Source organism: Scophthalmus maximus, chromosome 12 (assembly GCF_022379125.1).
Source record: "Scophthalmus maximus strain ysfricsl-2021 chromosome 12, ASM2237912v1, whole genome shotgun sequence".
Lineage (NCBI taxonomy): Eukaryota > Metazoa > Chordata > Actinopteri > Pleuronectiformes > Scophthalmidae > Scophthalmus > Scophthalmus maximus.
In genome coordinates this window covers 11484958-11508754 of record NC_061526.1, presented here as the reverse complement: position 1 = coordinate 11508754, position 23797 = coordinate 11484958, and the positions used below count along the sequence as shown (strand labels likewise).

Here is a 23797-nt window from a genome sequence, read left to right as displayed (position 1 = left end):
GTTTAGAGTCAAGTCCGTGTTTAGGGCTTAAGTCCGTCAATTGTCGGAAAAGTAGCAGAATCGTTTGTACATTTGTAAGAAGATGCTTCCTCAAGACTTACACAATGATGACATCCCTAAATAGAGCATTAATAGTCTTCTTACTCTATTTCAGGATTTCTTACACCTGTGTTGCGTGCTGCTTAAATCTTCACAGTCTGCTCCGTCATTCATGACCGTGAATTTCACTGTCATTCTCGTGCCTTAATCCTTGACCCCTGACCCCGCAGAAAGTACTTTGGGGAGAAGATCGGCCTGTACTTCGCTTGGCTTGGAGTTTACACCCAGTTGCTCATACCAGCCTCCATCGTGGGGATCATTGTGTTTGGCTATGGGGTGGCGACGGTGGATACCAACATACCCAGGTCTGTGCAATCGCACACACACTTATAGAGATCTAGATATTTTTGAGCCAACACATTTACTAATTTCAATAGAATACTACCACGTTAAAAAAGGGACATTTCTCCTGATTTGATCTGTGACGAAGCTAACTGATGAGGGCGACTTGATGTCTGGTGAAATACCATTTGTAGAAAGATGTTTCTTCCCACCACCGTTTTAATATATGCACACATGCCCATACACACACACTAGACGGGGGATACCTGCTGTAGCTGGCGTTAGTCATGGTTGCGTGGGAGGAACACAGAAGGTACAGTACAGCTGGCATTGTGTGCGCGCGTGTGTGGTTAGTTTAGAATTTAGCCCACAATGACTGCGAATACTATGAAGCTCATATTGTGGTTATGTGTCAAAAGTTCCCTTCATTTCGAATGGTTAAACGTAACGGACACAAGTATCTTTGGGTCTGAATCCACAATCACCATCACCACCATCTTCCTCCGTTCTCAAACACCATGGTATTAAACGGTGTCAAATCTAGGTGCTCTGTGACCGCGGCCTTGATTTTTCTGCCCCCCGCCCCCTCAGCCTGGAGATGTGCGACGAGCGTCTCAATTTCACCATGTGTCCTCTGTGTGACGGAGCCTGTGACTTCTGGCGGCTCAACACTGCCTGCGGCACCGCCAGAGCCTCGCACCTCTTCGACAACCCCGCCACCGTCTTCTTCGCAATCTTCATGTCTCTGTGGGGTGAGGTTATGTGAGTGTGTGTGTGTGTGTGTGTGTGTGTGTGTGTGGGTGTGAGAACAGGTGAGCCGAATGTGAAGTTGCTCAGTACTGTAACACCTGATGAGCGCCCTCACCTCAAGTGCAAGTTTTGCCGAGAGCAACAGGCTGAAAATAATCGGAATTTGAGGTTTACAACTGCAGAAAATACATTAACATAATACATTAAAATAACGTATGAAAATAAAAATGATCACCGCAATCGCTTTATTTTTAAATACTCAAGAGGATGTGATTACTGCAAAGGACAGCATCTTATTGCAGCAGGAATCAGCAGCTTTTGAATTTTTGACAAACTAAAAACCTTTCCCTTTGCTCACTTCTTCGAGATGTTTGAGTTTCATTGTGCCGAATGTGTATGTGCAGAGTTCGACACTTGAAATGACTCATTAAGAAAGTTTCAGTGAGGAAGGAGTATTTACAATTTCATGAATTTTTACAAAAATTTGTCGTAATGTTTTATGGAAAACCTCAGCTCGGACACAAAAAATGTTTTACGTCCTCTTAGATTATGAAGAGGAAAAAAACATCTGTTAGACAATGTATCCGGATATGATACCAAGTCTGAAGACAATAATTTGGTGTGTGTGTGTTTGTGTGTGTGTGTGTGTGTGTGAAGCTGTGCTGTTCCTAGAGCACTGGAAGCGTCGTCAGATCAGTTTGAGCTTCAGTTGGGATCTGACAGGCATCGAGGAGGAAGAGGTACGTGATGCATACATGTAAACACTCACCTGATCCAATATTTTACCAAAGGTCTTTCAAGAGTATTCATTCCTACATCAGTGTATTGCAACTACAGTGTTGCACTCAAATGTCACCAGGGCATCACACACACACACACAGGTGACGATCACGGTAACCCATGGGTGTGGATTCTATTCACAAATCCACCTCGTTCTCTGGTTTCCCATCAGGAACATCCCAGGCCAAGGTATGAGACCATCCTTCGGCAGAAGAGACAGAGGAAGCAGAAAAACAAGAAGCACAAGAAAAAAACGAGTGAGGTAGGGAAGGAGCCTCCATCATTTAAGTGCCTAGGACCACATTTCCCATGAAGCCTGTTCACTCGTGAGTGTTTGCGTAGTAACATTTGTTCAAAATATGAATTCTGACTGTCAACAATGCTTACTTGAATAACACTGTTGAAATAATTGTCAGTTGAAACATGACACCACTCCCGTGGCATTGTTTACCGCCAATCAAATGATAATGTTACGGTACGGTTCAGTTTAGAGTCAAGTCCGTGTTTAGGGCTTAAGTCCGTCAATTGTCGGAAAAGTAGCAGAATCGTTTGTACATTTGTAAGAAGATGCTTCCTCAAGACTTACACAATGATGACATCCCTAAATAGAGCATTAATAGTCTTCTTACTCTATTTCAGGATTTCTTACATTTCTTGTCATTCTCGCGCCTTAATCCTTGACCCCTGACCCCGCAGAAAGTACTCATTTAAGTGCCTAGGACCACATTTCCCATGAAGCCTGTTCACTCGTGAGTGTTTGCGTAGTAACATTTGTTCAAAATATGAATTCTGACCGTCAACAATGCTTACTTGAATAACACTGTTGAAATAATTGTCAGTTGAAGCGTTTTCATCCGGTTCAGTCTTCACTGCTGGAATGAGATTGATTCCCGATGATCCCGGTATTTTCGATTTCTAATGGCGGAAATCAACGGACATCGGCGGGCATTAATGTGATAATGTAATGACAGCAAAGATCTAGATTTCCTTCCGTAAATTGGGTAAATAACATTGAGTCCTGTTGGCCCACATACACTTTTTGCTGTGGCGACAGATGGCATCCGGCCACTGCCTGAGAGAGATAACTAATTCACATGACGTGGGATCGGTGCTTCTGTACACCATCCTCCCAAAAAAACAGATATGGGGATTAAAGTAGCAAACCTGAAGGATCCTACAGGTGTTTTTTTTTTTCAGTTGAATGGAACATATGCTATCTGCTGGGTGTGTATAAAGAAAAAGAAAAAAACAAAGCACTAATCAGTTCTGCAGTTCCGCCATACAGTAATGATCCTTCACTTAGAGTGATCTCGTCGGATTTGCTTTGCGTTGGATGGTTCCTCCTCCTCCTCCTCCTCCTCCTCCTCCTCCTCCATGTTTCCTGTTCCAGTCATCAAATGTGACTTGGTCTCAGACATTTATTAATATTCATTTACATGACATGGAAGAGTGGACCGGGGTGTGGTGGACTACACGCAAACAGTGTGGTTGGAATTCACACACACTTACACTGACCTTTGACATTTTTGCTCTGTATTAGCTTCAGTAGGCTGCTGAAATGTGTGTGTGTGTGTGTGTGTGTGTGTGTGTGTGTGTGTGTGTGTGTGTGTGTAATCTGTCAATCTGTCTTGCAGCCAGACAAGCAGGAGGCCGGGACAGTGAGAGGGAAGGACAGATGGAGACAAAAACTGCTGTCTGCCATGGCTGCAGGAATACCGGTAACCCCTCCTCTCCTCTCCTTTCCTCCCCTCTATTACGCTCTTCCTGTTTCCTCCCTTTCCTCACCTCCTTTTCCCCCCTCCTCTCCACTCCTCTGTTGTCCTCTCCTGCGGCCTGCTGTCCATCTGTTCTTCTCTTCCTGTCCCATCCTCTGGCTGCCACAGTCTCAGCACCCTCAGGTATCTTTGTTCTGCAACTGTCTCTTCTATTTCTTCGACTGTGACTCCAGATATCTGACGTTCACAGAAACACACTCGCTCAGCATTTGAAACTGGTTGGTCCCTGTTCTGTACTGGAAGTAGGTCTTTATCACTGGAACTGGAACTTGCTGCAACACGATCCATTTTTTAAATTTTGATTGGGGGGACGACTTTCAGGGGGAGATTGTCAATGATGGATCACCCGCATTTTTGTAATGCAACTTCTTAATTGTTTCTAGTCGACTCAAGCTCTCGGTAGGTCATGAAAAGTTCACATACACACGGATTGACCTTGTTCAGTTGAGAAATAAAAATATTTTTTTCACAGATATGTTTACTTGGTGGCGGTGAGGGAACAGAATGTGCCCACACTGTTCAGCAGAAGGGAAGACAAACCTGTTATTTCAGACAAGTATATATCAACAGAGGCAGCGTGTCTCTGACTCCATCAGGCTAAGTGGTTTTTATCTTCTTCTCCAAAGCAGAAGGAAAAGGTCAAACAGTGTGTCAGGCCAGAGCATTTTTTCCATTTACCAGTGTAAAGCACATCCACCCCTGAACTTCTGTCAGCCTTGCTGGGAGGTAATGACAGGTTGACAAAGGACTCTTGGTTCCCTTTTTCAAGATAAATATCTGGGGCACATGCAGGAAAAAACAATAACACTTACACATGCTCCAGTCTCAAACACTGGCTAAAGAAAGAGAGAGAAAGATTGCAAGAATTCATATGATGTATTTTCTCTAATCATAGGAATTAAGAAAAATAATCTCTTCGATTGCTCTGCCGATTGTATTCAAACAGTGTGGATGAATCTTTGGGGATCCGGCAAAATTTAGTGTCAGGAGTCGAGAAAATTGTCACAAAGAGATTCCTCCATTTATTTCCGAACGGTAAACTGCACTTGACGTTACCATGGTAACCATTGTGGGGTTTCAACTTGCACGCTTCCACACTCACGCTGTACCATACAGTAAGTATAGTAGGCACTATGAGTCGCCCGATGGCGCACTCAAAACGGTTCAAAAGTTGAGCGTAACACAACGGACACTCTTCACCCTCAGCGGTCGACCACCTTGGTCACGTAGCAGAAGTGCACTGACTGACTGCCGACGTATTTTCAAATTTGTGAAAACGGGCGTCGGAAACGCAGAAGACGTCGTCATTTCCATGTCACATGACAGAGGCACACATGACAGTAAAACATTATTTTTTAAGTCGAGTGAGCAAAGCAACCTGCAGATATTTTGGGGTGCAACCATCACCATCGTCAGTGTTGTAATCGTTGATTATCCGTTGCATGCACAACAGCCCTGTATTGGTTTGGGACAACACCAGTGACTATATTGTACATGTGTACACAGTGTACACATGTAAGTGTAATACCTGAAGTATCCAATTTGAGACAAATTATATTTTATTTCCACAAACCTTATATATATCTTTACTCTTCTGTAATTTACCGAAGTACAGTGCAACCTTCGACACCGTGGGCATTTTGTAGCCCAGTGGAACACCCTAAAAATGGAGCAGAGCCTTCATTCATCAACGTCAGTTGATACACGTGCTTTTTCCTGCCACGACAAGTCAATTTGTCTGCTGTAAGAAAAAGAAAAAAATCCATTGAATACAAACCGCATTTCTTCCACTTTGGCAACGACCTTCAAACCAGTCGTCTATGGAAGAGAATCAAAAAGATAAAAGAGAGCCTTAGACATCAGAAGAGACAAAAAGAAGACCTGTTGCACATGAACAGAAAGAGTTGGAGGAACAGAGAAATGGAGAGAGTCAAAGAGAGGGCGGTTGAGTGGGAGTGATGCATGCTGGGCAGGAAGCCAGGGGTAAGATTAGTGACCGTCACTATGGCGACACACACACACACACACACACACACACACACACACACACACACACACACACACACACACACACACACACACTTGAACATTTGATTTGTTACCTGAGACGTTGAAATATGCTGCAGGATCGAATCCAGAGATTAGGTTTCAAGAGTTCAACTGTGGATAAGTTGATAATTGACTTTATAATTCATAAAACAAAAACACTTGATAATTGACTTTATAATTCATAAAACAAAAACACTTGGACAGTAAATTGAGTAGAACAAACCTTCACTTCTTTGTGAAAGCTCAGTGAAACAGTATAAGTCTGAAACAATACTCTTTTTTTAAATTGAGGCCATGTCTGACAGTTCTCAAATAGGGACTCGTCAGCGCAAATAATCCGAGACACATTCACTTTCAAGATGTTTTTTTTTACATTTAATTTGAACCATTTGACCGCTGGAAAGCCTTCACGAGCCCAAATAGTGATTGGCATCTGGCTCACAGTCTTTTCCAGGGTTTGACAGATGGAGTATTAGATGTATTAACATTCTGTTTATTGATATTCACTATATACGAGCCTGTTAACGGCAGCATTAAGACAGGAGTTGATCTTTTGACCATATATAAGAGACTGTCAGCAATAACTGAGATTTGAGACACCTATTGTTATTGTCTTCCTCCATCATTGTCTGACAGGCAGGAGTCACACAATGCTGATTTTCACATGTATATTAAAATGGCACATTTTGCATAGAGTATTCTTTTGTGGGGGATTTGGCACGCTGCTACGGAACATAATGGTTTTTGACATTGCCTTTTTTTGTGTGACTGCATGTGTCAGCCCAGTGGTCACAGCGTGTGACTGATTGAAGAATTGTTATCAGGAGTCTAGCCGAACCCCCTGGAACAAGCCAAATATAACACCTGACCCATTTACTATCACTCCTCCTCGCTCTGATGGCTGTCCCCTCCAACCTTCCCCCCCATCACACACACACACACACACACACACACACACACACACACACACACACACACACACACACACACACACACACACACACTTCCACTCCAAAGGTCTTCTTGCCCTTCACTAAGTCAGTCCCTCATGGCCGTCCTCTCGTATGCATGTGTGCTGTGCCGATTCAAAGTCTGACATGAATTCTGTCGTCCTGCCCAAAACGTGTGTGACTGCGGGGACTGTCTGCACCGTGTGTGTGTGTGTGTGTGTGTGTGAGCCGACAGCTCATATGCCAGAGAAGCTTGTTTCATGGACCATTTGTATTCACTGTATTCCACATTATACATTTTTTTAAAAACTTTTTCATGTTCAGCCAAATGCAAACACAAAAGGGAGCCATTCTTTTCACTGTCAGGAAGTCGGCATGACGGTGTCTAGTGTGCATGTGTCAAACGTCTCTGCTTACTCATTCCCAGTTGTCGTATGAATAGCAAGTCTCAGCCAATCCACATTCTTATCTCTATCTTTTTGCTTCAGTGTTTGCTCGAGATATTAATATACAGCGCGTTGTTTACAGAATCAAACAGAAACAGTTTCCTGGACATATAAATTGCTTGGCCATAAAATAAATATATAACTTCGACATTCAACAATGAACGTTCATAAATTATTTAACAGTCTCTCTGCGAGGCGGATTCATTAAATTCACTTGATCAAGACCTACGGTGGTGGATCGTCATGATAACAAAAACAAGATACCACAGTGGCAAATATCAATAATTGACTGTCTTTGCAAAAACAAACACGTTTGCGCAATAAGACATTAATGATGTGGGAGTTAAAACACTTAAAAGCTTGCATCTTTGTTACAGTTGGAATGGTCTGCGCAAAATAGAGGACGCTTGTATTACAGGTTGTACTGTGCCGATGTATTCACTAGATGGTGCAGTTGTCTTGTCCATCACTCTAGTGTCTATGTAGTGTCTATGTGTGTGTGTGACATTCCTCTTCACCTCTGCCTGAGCCTGCCCATGTAAGTATATGTGAGTGTATCTGCCTTATAATGTCTGGGTGAGTGGGTCACATTCCTGAGGACGGAGATGCTGGGTGATTTGCGGCGTGAGAGTCAGAAAGATGCCGGGCATTAAAAAGGGACATTTTTCGTCACCGGTGTCGCCAGGTGCTTGTTCATAGATGATAATATAAAGAATGTGGACAAAACCTGCTCTAGGAGAAATGTACATCGAGAAACGTCTGTACGGATTTGGCATTATATTAATGAAATTGAATTGACTTGACATTAAGAGAGTCTTTTTAAAAAATACTTTTTTTCCAAAGACTGGACTTTACTGACTTTGTTTTGTGTCGATCTTTACTTTAAACTCACTGTTCACAAACCTACATAAGTTTGAACTATGGACACGACATAGTGATAGAGTGAGGGCGCTGCTTTTGTCGGTTGTTAGATATTTAAGGAATCCCTTTGCTCTGGGTTTTTTCTGAAAAGAATGACAGGGCCTTTCCTTCTGTTGCCGCTCGTCCAACATGGTGAAGATACCGCAGTAATGTCAGCTGCCTCAGGCCTGTGTGTGTAATCCCTGAGATTCTCTTTGAATTTGCCGGTTAGGGTTAGGTAAAGGTCTCTTGTCGTAGTTATTAGTGTCAATAAGCATGATGTAGGTAAAATACGCCTACTGATACCACTTCATACTGTTTATCGATAAATATATAAATGTAGTCAGGGGACTGGAAACAGAGAGAAACAGCCGACCTGGTCCTGGCCCCAAGACAGGGGAAAAAAGAATCCACCTACCGACACACATGCAATAACTTTGTGGTGTTTTGTCGACCATGCAGAGACTCGAAGCCCGGAAACAGTTTGTGTAGATGTGAAAGTGGTGTCAATCCTTTTATTCTAATTCTCCTCGCGAGAATAGCAAATTAAGTGTATTTCCCCAAAATATCAAGCAAACCTCTTCCAGAAGAGAGCAACGGATTTTTAAGTGAGTGGTAAGAGGTTTGTCAGATATAAAAGAGTCAGCGTTTGTAACAGCATTCAATTTCTGTTCTAATCCACATCTTGTTGCCGTAGCAGTGTTGTTTTTTTTTCATTTCAATACCAGACCAAGTTTTTACAAAACATTTTCCCATGTATGTTCCCTGGGAAAATGGATGAATCACATTAGCGGGGGATCTCCTGGGTATTTACTCTTCTATTGAACGAAAAACATTTGTTTTTCTTCAAATTCAAGGTGCAAACTGTAAAAATCTGTTACTGTGCTCCTTTATTTCTCCCTGTCGAGACGTTGCGATGTTTCCAGTGGACATTCAGATGCCAAGAGGCTGCCGCTGCTTGAACTCTCCATCCAGCACTTACGAACCATTTGAGAGGAGGAAAAAGGGGAACTGTGACGACGCTCTCAACGTCGAGACAATGAGATTTTTTGTTGTTGTCATGCAGCTGTTATTTCCCCCCCTATCTTTAGGAGGCTCTGTGTTCTGCACCTCAGACCCCCCCAAAAAAAAAAAGTTAATGAAACATCAGCTTTCTCTCTCTCTCTTCCTCCTCTGTCTGTTCTCCCTCCCATCAGACCGCCATTGACAAGTTGACCTGGAAAGACCGTCTTCCTGGATACTTCATCAACGTCTCCTCCATCCTCTTTATGGTAAAGTATATAATAAAAAATCAGGTTACTGCTGCAATGAGGATCATCCATTTCCTCGATATGGATGAAAGCACTTTATATAGAAATGTAATCATGTATTTGACAGATTTTAATGTATTGTACAGTGACCTACATCGAAGGCTTCCTTGAAATATTCATTGTGGCCACTGCACTGTGACTGTCAGACAAATATGGCTGTGTAATGACTAATTTATTTCTCCCTTTTGCTTTCCAGTTTGGGCTGACGTTTTCTGCGGTTTTCGGGGTCATCGTCTACCGCATCGTGGTGTCAGCCCTGATGGCGATGAGCCCCGACCCGGAGACCAAGTCCAACGTCCGGGTGACGGTGACGGCCACCGCGGTCATCATTAACCTGGTGGTTATTCTAATCCTCGATGAGATCTACGGAGCTGTGGCGTTGTGGCTCACTGAGTTAGGTAAAGGAACTCACACCGCGGTTTACAGTCATATTGTGATTACCATGAGAACCTTTGTTGTTTGTTGTTTTGTTGTTCCCCCTGCTTAAAGGCTCTGAGCAAAGTGTAAGATACATTTGTCCTGACTTAATATGTAGCAGGTATGAGAGTGGCACAGATTTTAACGTGTAATTCTTGGCAAGTTTTTCCCAACAATGTTGAACTATTCCTTTAAACATAAACTGTATCTCAGAAATTCCACCAATTGACATTTGAGGCTTGTGCCAGTCAAGTCCTTTTTTATGTGTCCAAGAAATATATATAAAGAAAAAAATTGGCATTTTTACACCATGCGATCATCCTGCATCTGTGAGTGTGAGAGAAGGAGAAAGCGTCCGTCTGCCTCTTGGTTGGACAGTTTGATGAAATTTTGATGTTTTCATGCTCCAGCTGCCCCATCAGTCGTCCCAGGAGGTTTTAACCGCATTTGCATTCATATTCAAAACGTCAGGAACGGAGGGAAAGAAAGGGGCCGGGAGAAGTGTGAGAAAGCGGGGTGTGTGTATTGATGATGATCTAGACATTGCTCATATCATTTAAATTTGTTAACACTAAATTAACAATATGGGGTCTTCAATGTTAGCTTTAAGGCTGGGGTGAAGTCTCTAGGAAGAAGTGTGTGTGTGTGTGTGTGTGTGTGTGTGTGTGAGAGAGGGGGGGGGGGTAATACCATGTGAAAAGTGCCAGTATTTTAACCTACTTCCAGCACAGTGATCATGTTATTGCTCCAATTCAAGAGTCAGACTGACAGAATCACCGCTTTTCTCGGACTTGAATTTTGAACATCCATTTATATAATTACAATTTTAAAAAACTATTATCTTAATGTATGCCAAAGTTAATATACTGTACATACATTAAACTTAAATCTCTGTATATTTCAGAGATTCCCAAAACTGAAACCAACTTTGAGGAGCGTCTCATCCTCAAAGCCTTCTTACTCAAGTTCATGAACGCATACGCACCCATCTTTTATGTGGCTTTCTTCAAGGGACGGTAAGTTCTGCGTCTGTGTGTGTGTGTGTGTGTGAGTGTGTTTTGTGCACCTCTGTCATGTGAAAATTACGTATCTCTAAAATGTATTGGCTCTAAAAAATAGCTCTGTTTTCAATTTTAACACAATGTATTCTTCAGCTAATCCAAATTACACCTTTTTTGTTGACTCTTAACTTTTTGGGGGGCAATTTTAACAATGTGCACTTACAAGTCTTGGTTTACACCTAACCCCAATATGCCTTATATATCACTATGATTACGTCTGATGCCATAAGACAACTGTTCACATTATGTTTTAGTGAAATAACAAGCTCCACCGCTAAGAGAATCCATGTGAAACCTCTGAGTCTGTACGACACATTGTGTTTCTGCAGGTTTGTGGGTCGACCTGGAAATTACGTGTACGTCTTCAACGGTTATCGGATGGAAGAGGTTTGTTATCAACCTTTTTATCTGATATCTCTGTCCATTTGGCCTGAGTACGTAAAACACAAGCGAGCTGTACGAATGAAGTGCTCTGTCTCCGCCTCAGTGTGCCCCAGGAGGCTGCCTCATCGAGTTGTGCATTCAGCTCAGCATCATCATGCTCGGGAAGCAACTGATCCAGAACAACATCTTTGAGATCGGCATCCCGTAAGTACACCACGACATGGGGGGAAGTGACAAAGTGGTCAAACAGTGTGATCAATGGTGGGATATTTTGACTAATGTCCAAAAATCCAGTGACTTTTGATGGTTCTATGACACCTAGCCCACATACTACGCACGTACACGCGCACACACATACACACACTCACACACACACACGCACACACACACACACACACACACACAGACACACACACACACACACACACACACACACCTTTGTCTTTCTTGACGCAGGATTTGGGGTTTTGTGGAACTCAACTGTGTTTGGAAATACTGAGGATGTTACTGTTATGTTACATCTAATTAATTACGTACAAGTTCCTTTTACAGACAGTAGGTGACATAGACTTTTTACTTCTTTTACTACACTTGAACAAAACACTTGTTCAAACGCACTTGCAACATTCTCCTCAACGCTTTTTGTTCTAATAACATTCATCTCGTGCCTTTACAATGGCACTCCATCTTGAGTAATAGCTCAGCTTTTAGCTTTTACATGCAAATCCCAAAGGTCAGAGGTCAGCTCTGTTTATAACAACTGCCGCACAACAGAGGCGCCTTTTGGCCTCGGGCCGCACCGTATCTGTTGCTGGAAGCACAGCACGACCCCCTGACCTGCTGGGTGAGTCTCATCAAACAACATTTTCTGCAGGACGTCCCAAGGGATCAGCGAGCCACGGCACATACCGTCAGACCGCCGACATACCTTCCTCTCATCTGCTCCACGTTCTTGCATCTAAAAGATTTCACACCTGGGAAGGCGAACCAGCAACGCAACTGTTCTGTCGAGCATCTCGGGAGTCGTTGAGTAAAGGCAGAGACGTTGGAGATTCACAAAAATGTACCTAAGATATAACAGATGGACCAGTCTTTAAAAAAAAATAATAATAAAAGAAGAACACAAACAAACCCAGAGCAACTACACAAGATTTTCATATGAACATGATAAAAATAGGGCGGCACGGTGGTGTGGTGCTCAGCCTCACAGCCAGAAGATCCTTGGTTCAAATCCAGGACATGTGGAGTTTGCATGCTCTCCCCGTGTCTGCTTGGGTTCTCTCCGGGTACTCTGGTCTCCTCCCACAGACCAAAGACATGCAGATTGGGGTAAGGTTTGGATTGGAGACTCTAAATTGAACATAGGTGTGAATGTGAGAGTGGATAGTTGGTTTTGGCCCTGTGATACACCCTCTCAGCCAATGTCAGCTGGGATTGGCTCTGAACCTGCATATCCTCCCAAAGAGGATTCAGGGGTGTCATGAGGAAAGTTGTAAAGGAGAACTCATAGGACATAGGAAAAGCCGACAGCCCTGCTCAGAGAATCCGACTCGACTTTCACAAAGTGGTGAAACTACAAATTTCCGAAGATGGACTAAAAAAAACGCAGCGGCTCCATTCATCATTTTTCATTGTGAATTGTGAATTACACCGTGTGGCATCAGATGTAAAATGATTCATATGTAACAGTAACTTACATGATGACGTGCGTCTCTTCTGGGTCATATTCATACTCTTCTACTTCTTCTACTTCTACTTCTGATTGAATCGTTGCTGTCGCAATGAACAGTGGGGCGTCTATTTCTCCTTTCCTTTCGCATAGGAAGGTCCAGTGTACCCTATGCTAAAGGAGATAGGGAAGGAAGCATTGGGGCACATTTCCCTAGCATTTAGAGAACCAGAACAGCTCTCATCATGGCTGCCGACGAAATACTTCCGGGGTCACGTCAAGATTTAGGAAACTTCCTAAGCCAATTTGACAATTCGACCATACCTCAGGCCTATAGAGAAATCACAGTAGTCTCATTCTGAGCTCCCGCCATAAAGACTAAAACCAGTGACCCCTGTACCACAGCAATGGCCTGTTGAATTCTAAACAAAGTGTGTGTTTTTGCTGTGTTTGGAGGGGCCTCCGGGGTGGAACAGTCATGATGACTCATTGTGATGTATTGACGTTTGAAGGATGCGCGGCCTGAATGAATTGGGGCAGTTTGTGCACATACGCTGATCAACCACAACTTTAAAAAATCTGTAACTGGGTTTAATGCTGTGGCTGATTGATGTACGGGTAGCAGCACTGTATCATAACAAGGCTTCAAACGATGTGCTGAGATTTTTCAAGACCTAAGTCATGATCAAGAGTTCAGCAGAAGTCTAGAATACATAAACAAGAAGGCTGACAAAGCGATAATGCAAACTGGGGTTAACGACGACAGGTTGTGCTGACAAACTGGGTGTACGAGTTGCCAATCCACTCCGAACTAGCAGAATAGCGGGCGGTCGAGCCGGTTCTTAGATAGTCTCTTGATTCAGTGCAGTTGAGTAGGACTGTTTAGCGGGAGATGCAGGAAACCCCCAGAAGCCACACTCAGCCATTAACCGAGAGCAGCATTCGAGGTGGAGGCCAAAGCACAACACGCGCTACTACAAACAAAACCCAAACCCAAATCTGGACGGGCGCCGAGGGAGGGACGTGAGGCCGTGTGAGGTCAACAGGTACACACTGCCATTACTTGGCCCGCGTATAAACACACCCGGCACCAACAGCTGCAGCAGCGGCCGTGCTCGTGGAGGCGGCCAAGGGATTGCACGATTGCTGCAGTTTGCGAGAAAAAACCCATCTCTGCTGAGTTGAACGTTGACATGCGATGCGCATATATTTTAAATTTTTGCTCCTTCCAGGGATGTAATGGTCTTTTTCTTCAGTATCAAAGTACACGGTTGTTGTATATATCCATTGCCGCACTGCAAACCAAACTTGGCATCTAATGGTGCCAGTTGGCCCAAATATGAACAATGGAACTCATTTCCAAAACTTAGAACGTGGTAGTGGGAGTTGGAGAGGTGCAAGAAAGCTTTTTCTTTTTCTTTTTCTTTAGGTGGGCCCATGGTGTGTGTCTTTGGGATCCCACGGTATATCATCCTCACACAGTAACACAGTGATTCTGCGTCTCAGACGCTCAGTTTTACACCCGGCTGAAAGTTGCATAAAACTGTGTTGTTGGTCTATAGCTCCCTCACATTCATATCGACACATTGCTCATTAATCGTTCAGAGGCAAGTCTGGTTACATTTTTTGACCCATGACCTAGACATCGCCTTGTGGTGAAACAACATAACTGCCTCTGACCGTGTGCGGAGAGTGTGATACATGAATAGACATGTCAACATCTTGTCTACGTGACTGTTTGTGTGTTTGTGTGTATGTGTTTGTAAGCATGTCAAAAAACGTACCTCTGTTTGTGTGATATGAATATTGCAGTTAAGCATTCAGCTGCTTTTATTAGTGTCTCTACAGGGAGTACACACACTCACACGCACAGACGCACGCACGAACGGTAATACCTACATGCAGTACATGCTTTTATTTGCATACTGACACTAGGTCACGCAACAGGCACTGCTGTACACACACACACACACGCTAATACTGTAAGTGGTAAGTATTTACCCCGAGGCGCATACTTACTGTAACACTCCCAGGCCAAACACCTTAACGTCTCTCTCTGTCCACCTGGCTGTTTCTCAGCATCGCACAGCTTCCCCTGCCAGTCTCCATGGAAATGTACACGTTTCTCTGAAAACAGTTGCTGCCCCCTTGTAAATACTTTGTGTGGCTGTTATGTTTCACAAGCACAGGGCCGTGTCAGCCTCTGTTTTTCAAGAGAAAGTTAGCTACTTACAGATTACACCCATACACCCATAAATACACAAGTTCAAATGGCTCGCGTCTTAAAAAAAAGAAAATTTTTTGTTGTTGTCAGGGAGTCAATATTTAAGGTTCAGTGTGAAGGATTTAGTGGCATCTACGGTAGGTGAAGTAACAGATTCCAACCCATCGGCTTACCCTCGAGTTTCAAGCATGTAGGAGAAACAGTGGCCTTCAAGGAATATCAAACCCCTTAAGGTCGTTTCTTTTTATTTCTGGGCTACTGTAGAAACATGGTGGACTCAATAGAAGAGGAACCGCACCAGATGTAGATGAAAAAAGACTTGTTTTCTTAACAAAGCACAACAGATTCTTAACATCAGAAATGGTTATGAATGTTACATTAATTTTCCACCACTAGATCCCTAGAAGTCCTAAACACTGGACTTTTAAATGCTTTGAAAGAGTTTAACATCAGTATTCCATAAGGTTGAACATGAATGTGACGTGCCTGAAACCTGTGTTCTCTGGAATCACCAGCAGATGGCGAGTCCCCGGTGGCAAACAGAAGTCCGTCTCCACAGAAGTCCGTCACCAGAAAACGACTCCACTTGTCACTTGATTAATGACGTCAGCAAACATTTTCCTGAGGAGTTTATGGTCTCAATCGCTAATTTCAGGTCTCCTTCAATGCAGCATGATGCATTGATCCATTTAGAGCAAAAATAGACGATGAATCACTGTTTGTATTGCCAGTACCGTCCAATGGGTGCAGGTCGCAGATGAGACTAGCTCTCAGTCAGGCCAAATATGGTAGAATCAATCAAACGACTTTTCCATTCCTCTTAGGTTGTGGTCACGGCAACATTACATACTTCATTTGTAATGTTGTATTTCAATTTTTTTTTGAGTTTTGATCAATTTCAGCCAATATCTCCATCTGCCGTGACAGGAAGCTGAAGAAGCTGGTGCGCTCGCTGAAGGATAAAGGCTCAGCCGAGGAGGAGCGGGAGGAGGAGCGGCCTCCGCAGCAGTGGAACCTGGACTACGCTCTTGCTCCCTTCGAAGGCCTCACGCCTGAATACATGGAGATGAGTGAGTCTGCACGCACGCACACACATGCACACACATGCACACACACGCACACAGACACACACAGACACGCCATTTAAGAACCAACATACTTTTAAAATGAGTATTCCTGAACATCACTGAGTAAGAGGTGTTATGTAATCCGTATCTGTTAGAACCAACACAAGCCTCTCAGCCAAATGTGCACCTTGGGGCTGGACTGAAGATCTTAAAAGAGACAATATATTTATGTTTTTTTATTGTTCCCTTTGCCAGCTTTAAAATATCTAAATCCACCTGTGTTAGATTTACCTGACACCAGAAACGTGACTGATGACTGTGACCATGTGCTTTTGGAGTCTTTCACATTTAAGGCACTGGCAAACAATGCATTACTTCATTTGGTGTGGAGAACTGTGGAGGATATATTCATAGAAGTAGTGTACATTGCTCTCTATGTGATGATTCACTTGCAGTCATGTTCGTCCCAAGCCAGACTCCATTAATACTGTAAGTGCAGTCGCAGATTACACATAAGTTATATTTCCTCCTCCATGTGTACAGTCCATCTCAGCTGAGTATTTAAATCTATCAAAAACCATAACTCCCCTGCATTCAGTTCTTCAAGTCTTGTATAGACAAATACCAGGGTTTAGAGCAAACAACGACAGCAAGTGATGCAACAAATGTTACCCAGGTATTTTTTTTTTTAGCAAAACTGTTGCTCCAGCTGCTGTCGCTACAGGGAACATACAAGGGAGGACGAGACGGTTTCCCATAACCAACATGCCAGCACCAGACGGCAACACTCACAACTCTCCTGCTAATTTTACCCAGCTTTCATGCAGCGGGAAAAAAAAAGAAGGGGGGGGGCCACCGCATCTGCGGACAGCAGGGACATGCACAGACATTTGGAGGGGCTATTGCTCCAGCCTGGACAAAAAAGACGTTCACATGCAGTGCTCCTCCGTGTGCGAGAATGTAAACAGAGTCAGGTGACCGGGGTCAGATGGCATCGCTGACGTGACGGTGGCAAAATAAACTAACACACAACTGGATGATATGGCCATTTCATTTGATTTAACTTTACTGATGATGGGCTTATCGTGTTGATGCAGCCACAACAACAAAATAAAGAAAAGTTTATTGAGGCTCTTTCTCCAGAGGGGCAGTTCAGCCAATCAGGGCAAACGGGCTGTTGCCCCGGCAACAATACCTGTCTACCTGTCCACCAGCAGGACCATCAAACATTCTCAAACGATTTCACAGGCCCTGTCAGCCTGTTGCTGATGGGCTTGTACAGTAATGTGTTGACTCCAATCTACAGAGCCGGGGCTGTGAATAGGAACAACAGGTTGTTGTTCTTTTCTTCAGTACACGCACAGAACGGACAGCGAGCGAACCGCGATGAAAAATGGGAAACAGAACAGTCATGGAAAACGTTCAGCTTTGACATCTGGGTTACTTTTTAAAAATATAAAACCTTGAACGTATATCAGCATTTGTCCAGAATTCAGACACTGGGGGAAAACTGGCAGGGCCACGGGCCGCCTGGCTCCACTAGCCTGACTTGACTGGTAAAACACGGTGGACGAAAACCCTATAAATCACACAAATAACAGCCAAGCGCTCCATTAAATTTCATCCTGACAAAGACTAGGAGGCAGAGACATAATAAATGTAACCTAAGATTTGAGGTCGAGGTTCAACATAGGAAAACAAAACAACTGCAATAACAAAAAAATGAGTTGACGTCAGCGCAGAAGAAAATGTGATCACGATTATCATGAAATAAAACCAAGATTAATTGTAGTGTTCCATTAATGTTTCTGGACAGTCAGTCTGCCAAATGTCTTCACCTAGACCCTTATCGCTTAATAGGTTCAATGAAGAACAGTTATGTGCCAATAAAAGTTATATGGAGCTGGTAACACACCTTTTTTTTGCACACACATTTTCGATAAAGGTACAGCCCAGCGCTTCTGTGTTTCTAAGAACGCAGGTGCAACACCGAAGCCATGACACTGGTATGACTCAGATATAAATGTTTCTTTCATTCATGCCTCACCGCCCAACAATTCCCTTTAACTATTGATAATAAGCACAAAACTGTGTTTAAGATTAAAAGAATGGATTAAATGGAAATGATTTTAAAAAGAGACAAATCCATAAAGAAAAAATAGATCCTCCTGGTCCTCAGACTGAAGCTAAACATGCAATATGATGCTTGACTTTATAAACTGGCAACATTTGTATGTACAGTACGAGGAGGATTGTGAACCAGAAAAAACTGGCCATATCTTGCTCAGAGAGGTAAAATTTAAATTGTGGTGAAACTGTAAATAGCAATTTGGTTGGTAAAATGTATTCCTTTTTTTCTACGTGAGACATGTTCTTGTAAATGTGGGGTCCAACACCAGCTTAGAACGCACTAAAAGATGGACAAGGCTGAGGGACTCAGGAATATACTGTATGTACTACAGGACAAATGATAATTACAACTCAAAAATACACAGATTGATTTGACATGTTCTATTTTATATCACAGCTGCTACCTGTGTCGTTCGGTGGTATCAAGATCTACGTTCAAGTCTTCCACTGTTCAGAAAAGGTCTTTTGAGATGTTAATGTTTAGACTTTGCGACATGATATTGAACGGAGATTTTTTAAAGTGATATTCAGGCCAGAGGGAGGTGGGAGCGAGAGAACCGGAGAGAAGAGGTCCGACACAGTGAGGAATGTCAGAAATGTCTGAGCGCTACATGCAAACGCACACTCGCACGTAGTTGTCAGTGTGTGAACAGGTAGTCCCCGGGTTTGTATTACAACCGTGTTGTATTTGTGTTTGTATCTGGGAGCCCCTCTGCTTATATGTTAAGGTGTGTGTGTGTCGCTGTGTGCACGTGGGTTTCTTTGTATTTGCACTGTGTGTGTGTGTGTGTGTGCATGCGTGTGTGTGTGTGTGTGTGTGTGTGTGTGTGTGCCTGGGCCGGCCCCGAACCCATCAACCTCGTCTCAGGTATAGATAACAAGGTCGTTTCTAATCTTGCCCTCTAGCGCTCACTGCCCTGCTGTCGTATTTTCTTCCTCGCTGCTCTTTGTCTGTTCGGCGGAGGCCGTCCGTCTCCGGCTGGCTGGAAACCCCCAGTTCCCACACCGCTGAAGTTCCCCCACTCGGATCAGTGCCGCGTGTTCGGCCAGAGGCCGGGGAAAAAACGCCTCGCCTCTCTCATGCATGCTTTTCCACATTCCCAGGAGGCAGGTGGATGTGGTTTTTCATTTACTGGTCTTAATTCATTTAGTTTACATTTTGCTATTGACCCATGGTCCACTAGCACTTATATCTTCAACGCAGCTTGGCTTTTCTGGTTATTGAACTATTTATTGCGCTCCTGCCAGCGGCCCCACAGTGTTGGTGTGTATTTGTGATGCACTGTACAATGAATTCCCATCAACCTTAGTTTTAGTCATGGATGATGTGTCTGCGGGTTATCATAAACAAATATAAACACATAGTTCCGCACACTGCTTTATCCCCCCAAAAAAGCAGCGAAGTGTGTTTGACCTAAAAAGGCCTCATCTGAGAACGCAGCTCAGACAGTGTGACTCCCGACCGGACGAACAACATTCACGACTGTCCATCAGGTTTTTTTTCTTTCTTTCTTTTGCAATGTTTACGTTGATTCCCTTTCCCACATGTCAACCTTTCTCTTCCGTCACATGGCAGAAACGGCCGACGTGATGTGATTCATTTTACAGCGACGGCGACGTAACGGAGCGCGTGCAGTAGTATATTGTATATTTTGCAGAACTGCTGCTCCCACTGGAAATTCAGACCTTCTATCGCTTCCACATAGATAGCATAGCACCATGAGCTATAGTCTGCCCCGTTTGCATTTTTCTAGCCACCACTAAACACTAAATGTTTTCAAAATCCTACTCTATGTCCAACTGGAAGCGTAATTACAGTCTATCATCAGTGCAGCATTTACACGGGCCTCATGTGATTGTCTAACTGGTGTAGATGTAAGTGTAGCCATTGTTAAGTAAGCCCATCTAAATACAGCCCAAATACATCTAAAGCAATCAGTTTTTTGTTGTTGAGGAAACTTGATGTAAACCACCCTGTGTTCGAACCCTCGCAAGTATCCGATTTTGTTTATTTGCAAACTGCAGTGGAAGTCATCACCAGGACTGACGGTTGAAAATGCCTTTATTGTTGGCCTCCAGTGAACACATGTCATTTTGCCGCGATCCCGAAGCAGCGGGATGTTGGTGGAAATAACGGCTTCCTCTTTAGACACACAAATGCTCACACCACATATACTGTATAGTCTCAATTTATGACAGACCCCCGTTATAAATATTCCCTTCATTCCCAAATGTAACAACACTACTGCATGTTTAGTCATCGCCCGTCTCTCTCTCTCCTGCCGCAGTCATCCAGTTTGGTTTCGTCTCCCTGTTCGTGGCGTCGTTCCCCCTCGCTCCTCTCTTCGCCCTGCTCAACAACGTCATCGAGATCCGACTGGACGCCAAGAAGTTTGTCGCGGAGCTACGCAGGCCAGTGGCCATACGGGCTAAAGACATTGGTGAGCTGATCCGACGCGTGTGAAGAATCCCTCAAATTAAGTATTGCATTCCCTTGGCGTGTGGATCGCCGTCGCAGACGCCACGCCAAGGTTAACACTTGACTGCTGTGCATTGTTGAATGATATGTTTATCCATACGACTTTTGAGATGCTTCACAAAGCCAAAACGTCATCCTGTGAGTCAGCCGTGGGACAGAAAATTCTCTCACATCCTCTGTGGATGCTGCCCGTGAGGGGTCTCACAAGACAGTGCCGTGAAAGATCTATGGATACGGCCTGCGTAGCACAAACCTCTCAATAAAAAACAGATGCAAATGACAGCATGGATGTATGTACGCTTGCTCACGCTTGCTCTTCTATCTATAGGTATATGGTACAACATACTGAGTGGAATGGGGAAGTTCTCAGTCATTATAAATGTAAGTATTAATGCCGGGTCTGGCATTTCTACAATCTGCTCAGTAAATTAGTGATGAAGGTGAATGTACGATAAATACATGACCATACTCTATAGTGACGTATGTACTGTAGGCAACATATTGTGTCTATTTAAAGATCCCACATAGGCCCGTTTACACTTTAATGAATTGTCATTGTTGTTAGTGGTAAGAGAGTAAGTTGCCCTCACCGAGGTGACTTCAGCAGCCTCTTCAATGACTATTATAAGATAAGAAAAGTGTTTTTCAAGATAACACTGGATAACATTTTACTCAGGGTAACGAGATGTAAAGCAACAAAATGTAGTTTTTACCTTAAAACCTTAAAACGACAGTACTTTACCACTGCCCTCAAACTTCTGTGCAACGTTCCCCTATGTGATACAGCTCTCTGTCCTGCATAAACTGTAAGTTGTCTGTTGTCTACAATGATGGTAGTGGATATTTAATACAAACGAAATTCTCATCCGTGATGACCTTATGAGATTTATGTCTAAAAAAAAAACATATATGCTCATCTGTGGAAGTGGAGGTATGTGGATTTGTAGCAGGTCAGGAAAGTTCTGCTCGGGATTTGTCCTTGAATAGCTAACTAAACGCTACTCCGTTTACTTTTAATACTAAGCAGATTTATGGAGGATTTGGAAAAAACAAGCAGCAGGAGTTTTTCATTTATCCAAGAGCTATGGGGCACTGGACACACATACACACATAAGCCGCCCTGGGAGCTTTAAGGCAGTGGAAAACTGGAAGCAGAATTCCCCTTTTGCGAATGTACTTTGCATCTATCAGTTATATAGAGTTTATTAGATGTTTCTGCTGCCAGTCCTTTTTCAACATCTGAAAAAAAAAGTCAGCTTGACCCCTGAACCTCTTACACGAAAACTAAAAGGGGAGATTTGGCAAATAACAACATTGACTGGCTAAACCAATCTTCTAATGCTTTGATTTTTAACAGGGCTGACAAAAAAAATATGTCTCTGCCTCATGTTGTCTCCATGTCTCTCTTTCTCCCTGGAGGCCTTCGTGATCTCCTTCACATCAGACTTCATCCCCCGGCTGGTCTACCAGTACATGTACAGTCAGACTGGCACCATGCACGGCTTCATTGACCACACACTCTCCCACTTCAATGTGTCCAGTTTTAAACCGGGCACGGCACCGCACAACTCCGGAGACATCACCCTCTGCCGGTAAATACACACACACACACACACACACACACACACACACAACCACACATGCACGCACGCAATACTGTGATTGGTGAATTCAGCAAAACTAGATCAACCCCTCGCTTTTATCTTGTTTTTTGATTTTTTGATTTTCCTGTTGCTGCAAGTTGCTGCAGCCATTTCAACTCTATAAATCTCTTGACACAAACATTTATTCATCAGAGGAATTTAGTTTGAGGGATATTTCTTCCAAGTAAAACAACGTTGCCCTGTCTTGTCATAGCTTTACAGTATAATGTTGACATTAAAAAATACATAAACAACACCCTTCATTGTCTGTATCATCAGCAAATAACTATCTTTGCCATGGTTATTTCAAGTCTAGAGTCCATTTAATCTGACAGAAGGATGTCTCTGTCTCTTGCTCGCACTTTCCTTTATTCACTCTGGAAGCCATGTAAAATAATAACAGTCCTTAACTGTTCAGACTTTGCAAGCCCTCGCATTTAAATAATAGCACACTCACTCTGTTTTGTGCTATAAAGCCATACAGGATATTCTTTCATTTGTGATATGAATTTCATAAAGCAGCCACTGCAGAGTTAAAGGCATAGCTGGTTTTGTATCCTGACAAGGTACCAAAAGAGTGAAAAAGAGAGTGAACGGTGGGGAATTGATGTCAGCATTTGATATGTACAATAACATATCATCTGCATAGAGCGACGTAGTGTTTGGTATTCAACGTCTTACTTATTCAGTTGGACTCATACATTATAAGAGCTTTTTGGTTAATAAAGAATAAAATATCTACGCCATGAACAGGATAAACTCATTTAATTCAAACTGTAGGTAATCCTATTTTAGACCATCAAAAGCCTATTTCATCGAATGAAAACCTTTTGAGTCTAAGATGGGATGGAACTGATGTTTCCTCTTGGATTTTATTGAATAGATTCAGATTTCCTTTAAAGTGGTGAATGAGGTTAAATCGAGCACAATGTGAATGTTACACATCAGGTGACCCAAGTAGTTTTTGGTTTGAGCTGCAGCTGTCGTCTAGGCCTGAAACACACACCTACCCACATTGTCATTCTGAATCCTGAGACAATGCCATGGATATCATAGATACTGTCACAACGCCAACATCGCCCCATCAGTGCATAATCATAGACAGTGCACTATTGTATCTTCTCCGCATCTCCAGTCCTGCCAGTGGCAAACATCTCTTTCATAACATCAGTGTTCGAGCGCTGTCGAGGAGAAGGTCATGGATGCCAGTGCCCACAGATAGCTGAGGCTGACCTGCCGTTACATAAGAGAGCAAAGAATTACAACAGAAGAATAAAGTCTTTGTGTCAGCACAGTGTGGTACATAATTTCCGAAACATGACAAGATACTCCAAACCCTGAACAATTTATTGCCGTGAAATTGGCTAGAAGATGCTATAAGA

General features: G+C 43.2%; 1 protein-coding gene across 3 annotated transcripts in view; it reads left to right on the top strand.

The window, feature by feature from the left end:
• ano2b (anoctamin 2b) overlaps positions 1-23797 on the top strand; it is a 53760-nt gene that overhangs the window by 17459 nt on the left and 12504 nt on the right. For 2 of the 3 annotated variants that reach the window (XM_047336508.1, XM_047336510.1), the window contains 14 exons: positions 270-404; positions 973-1133; positions 1789-1871; positions 2084-2173; positions 3546-3629; positions 9228-9302; positions 9538-9739; positions 10663-10774; positions 11149-11206; positions 11307-11407; positions 16024-16166; positions 20582-20734; positions 21101-21153; positions 22192-22364. In XM_047336508.1, the coding sequence (XP_047192464.1) occupies positions 270-404; positions 973-1133; positions 1789-1871; positions 2084-2173; positions 3546-3629; positions 9228-9302; positions 9538-9739; positions 10663-10774; positions 11149-11206; positions 11307-11407; positions 16024-16166; positions 20582-20734; positions 21101-21153; positions 22192-22364 (1623 nt within the window). The remainder of the gene's footprint in view (positions 1-269; positions 405-972; positions 1134-1788; positions 1872-2083; positions 2174-3545; positions 3630-9227; positions 9303-9537; positions 9740-10662; positions 10775-11148; positions 11207-11306; positions 11408-16023; positions 16167-20581; positions 20735-21100; positions 21154-22191; positions 22365-23797) is intronic. The other variant, XM_047336509.1, reaches the window with a different exon arrangement.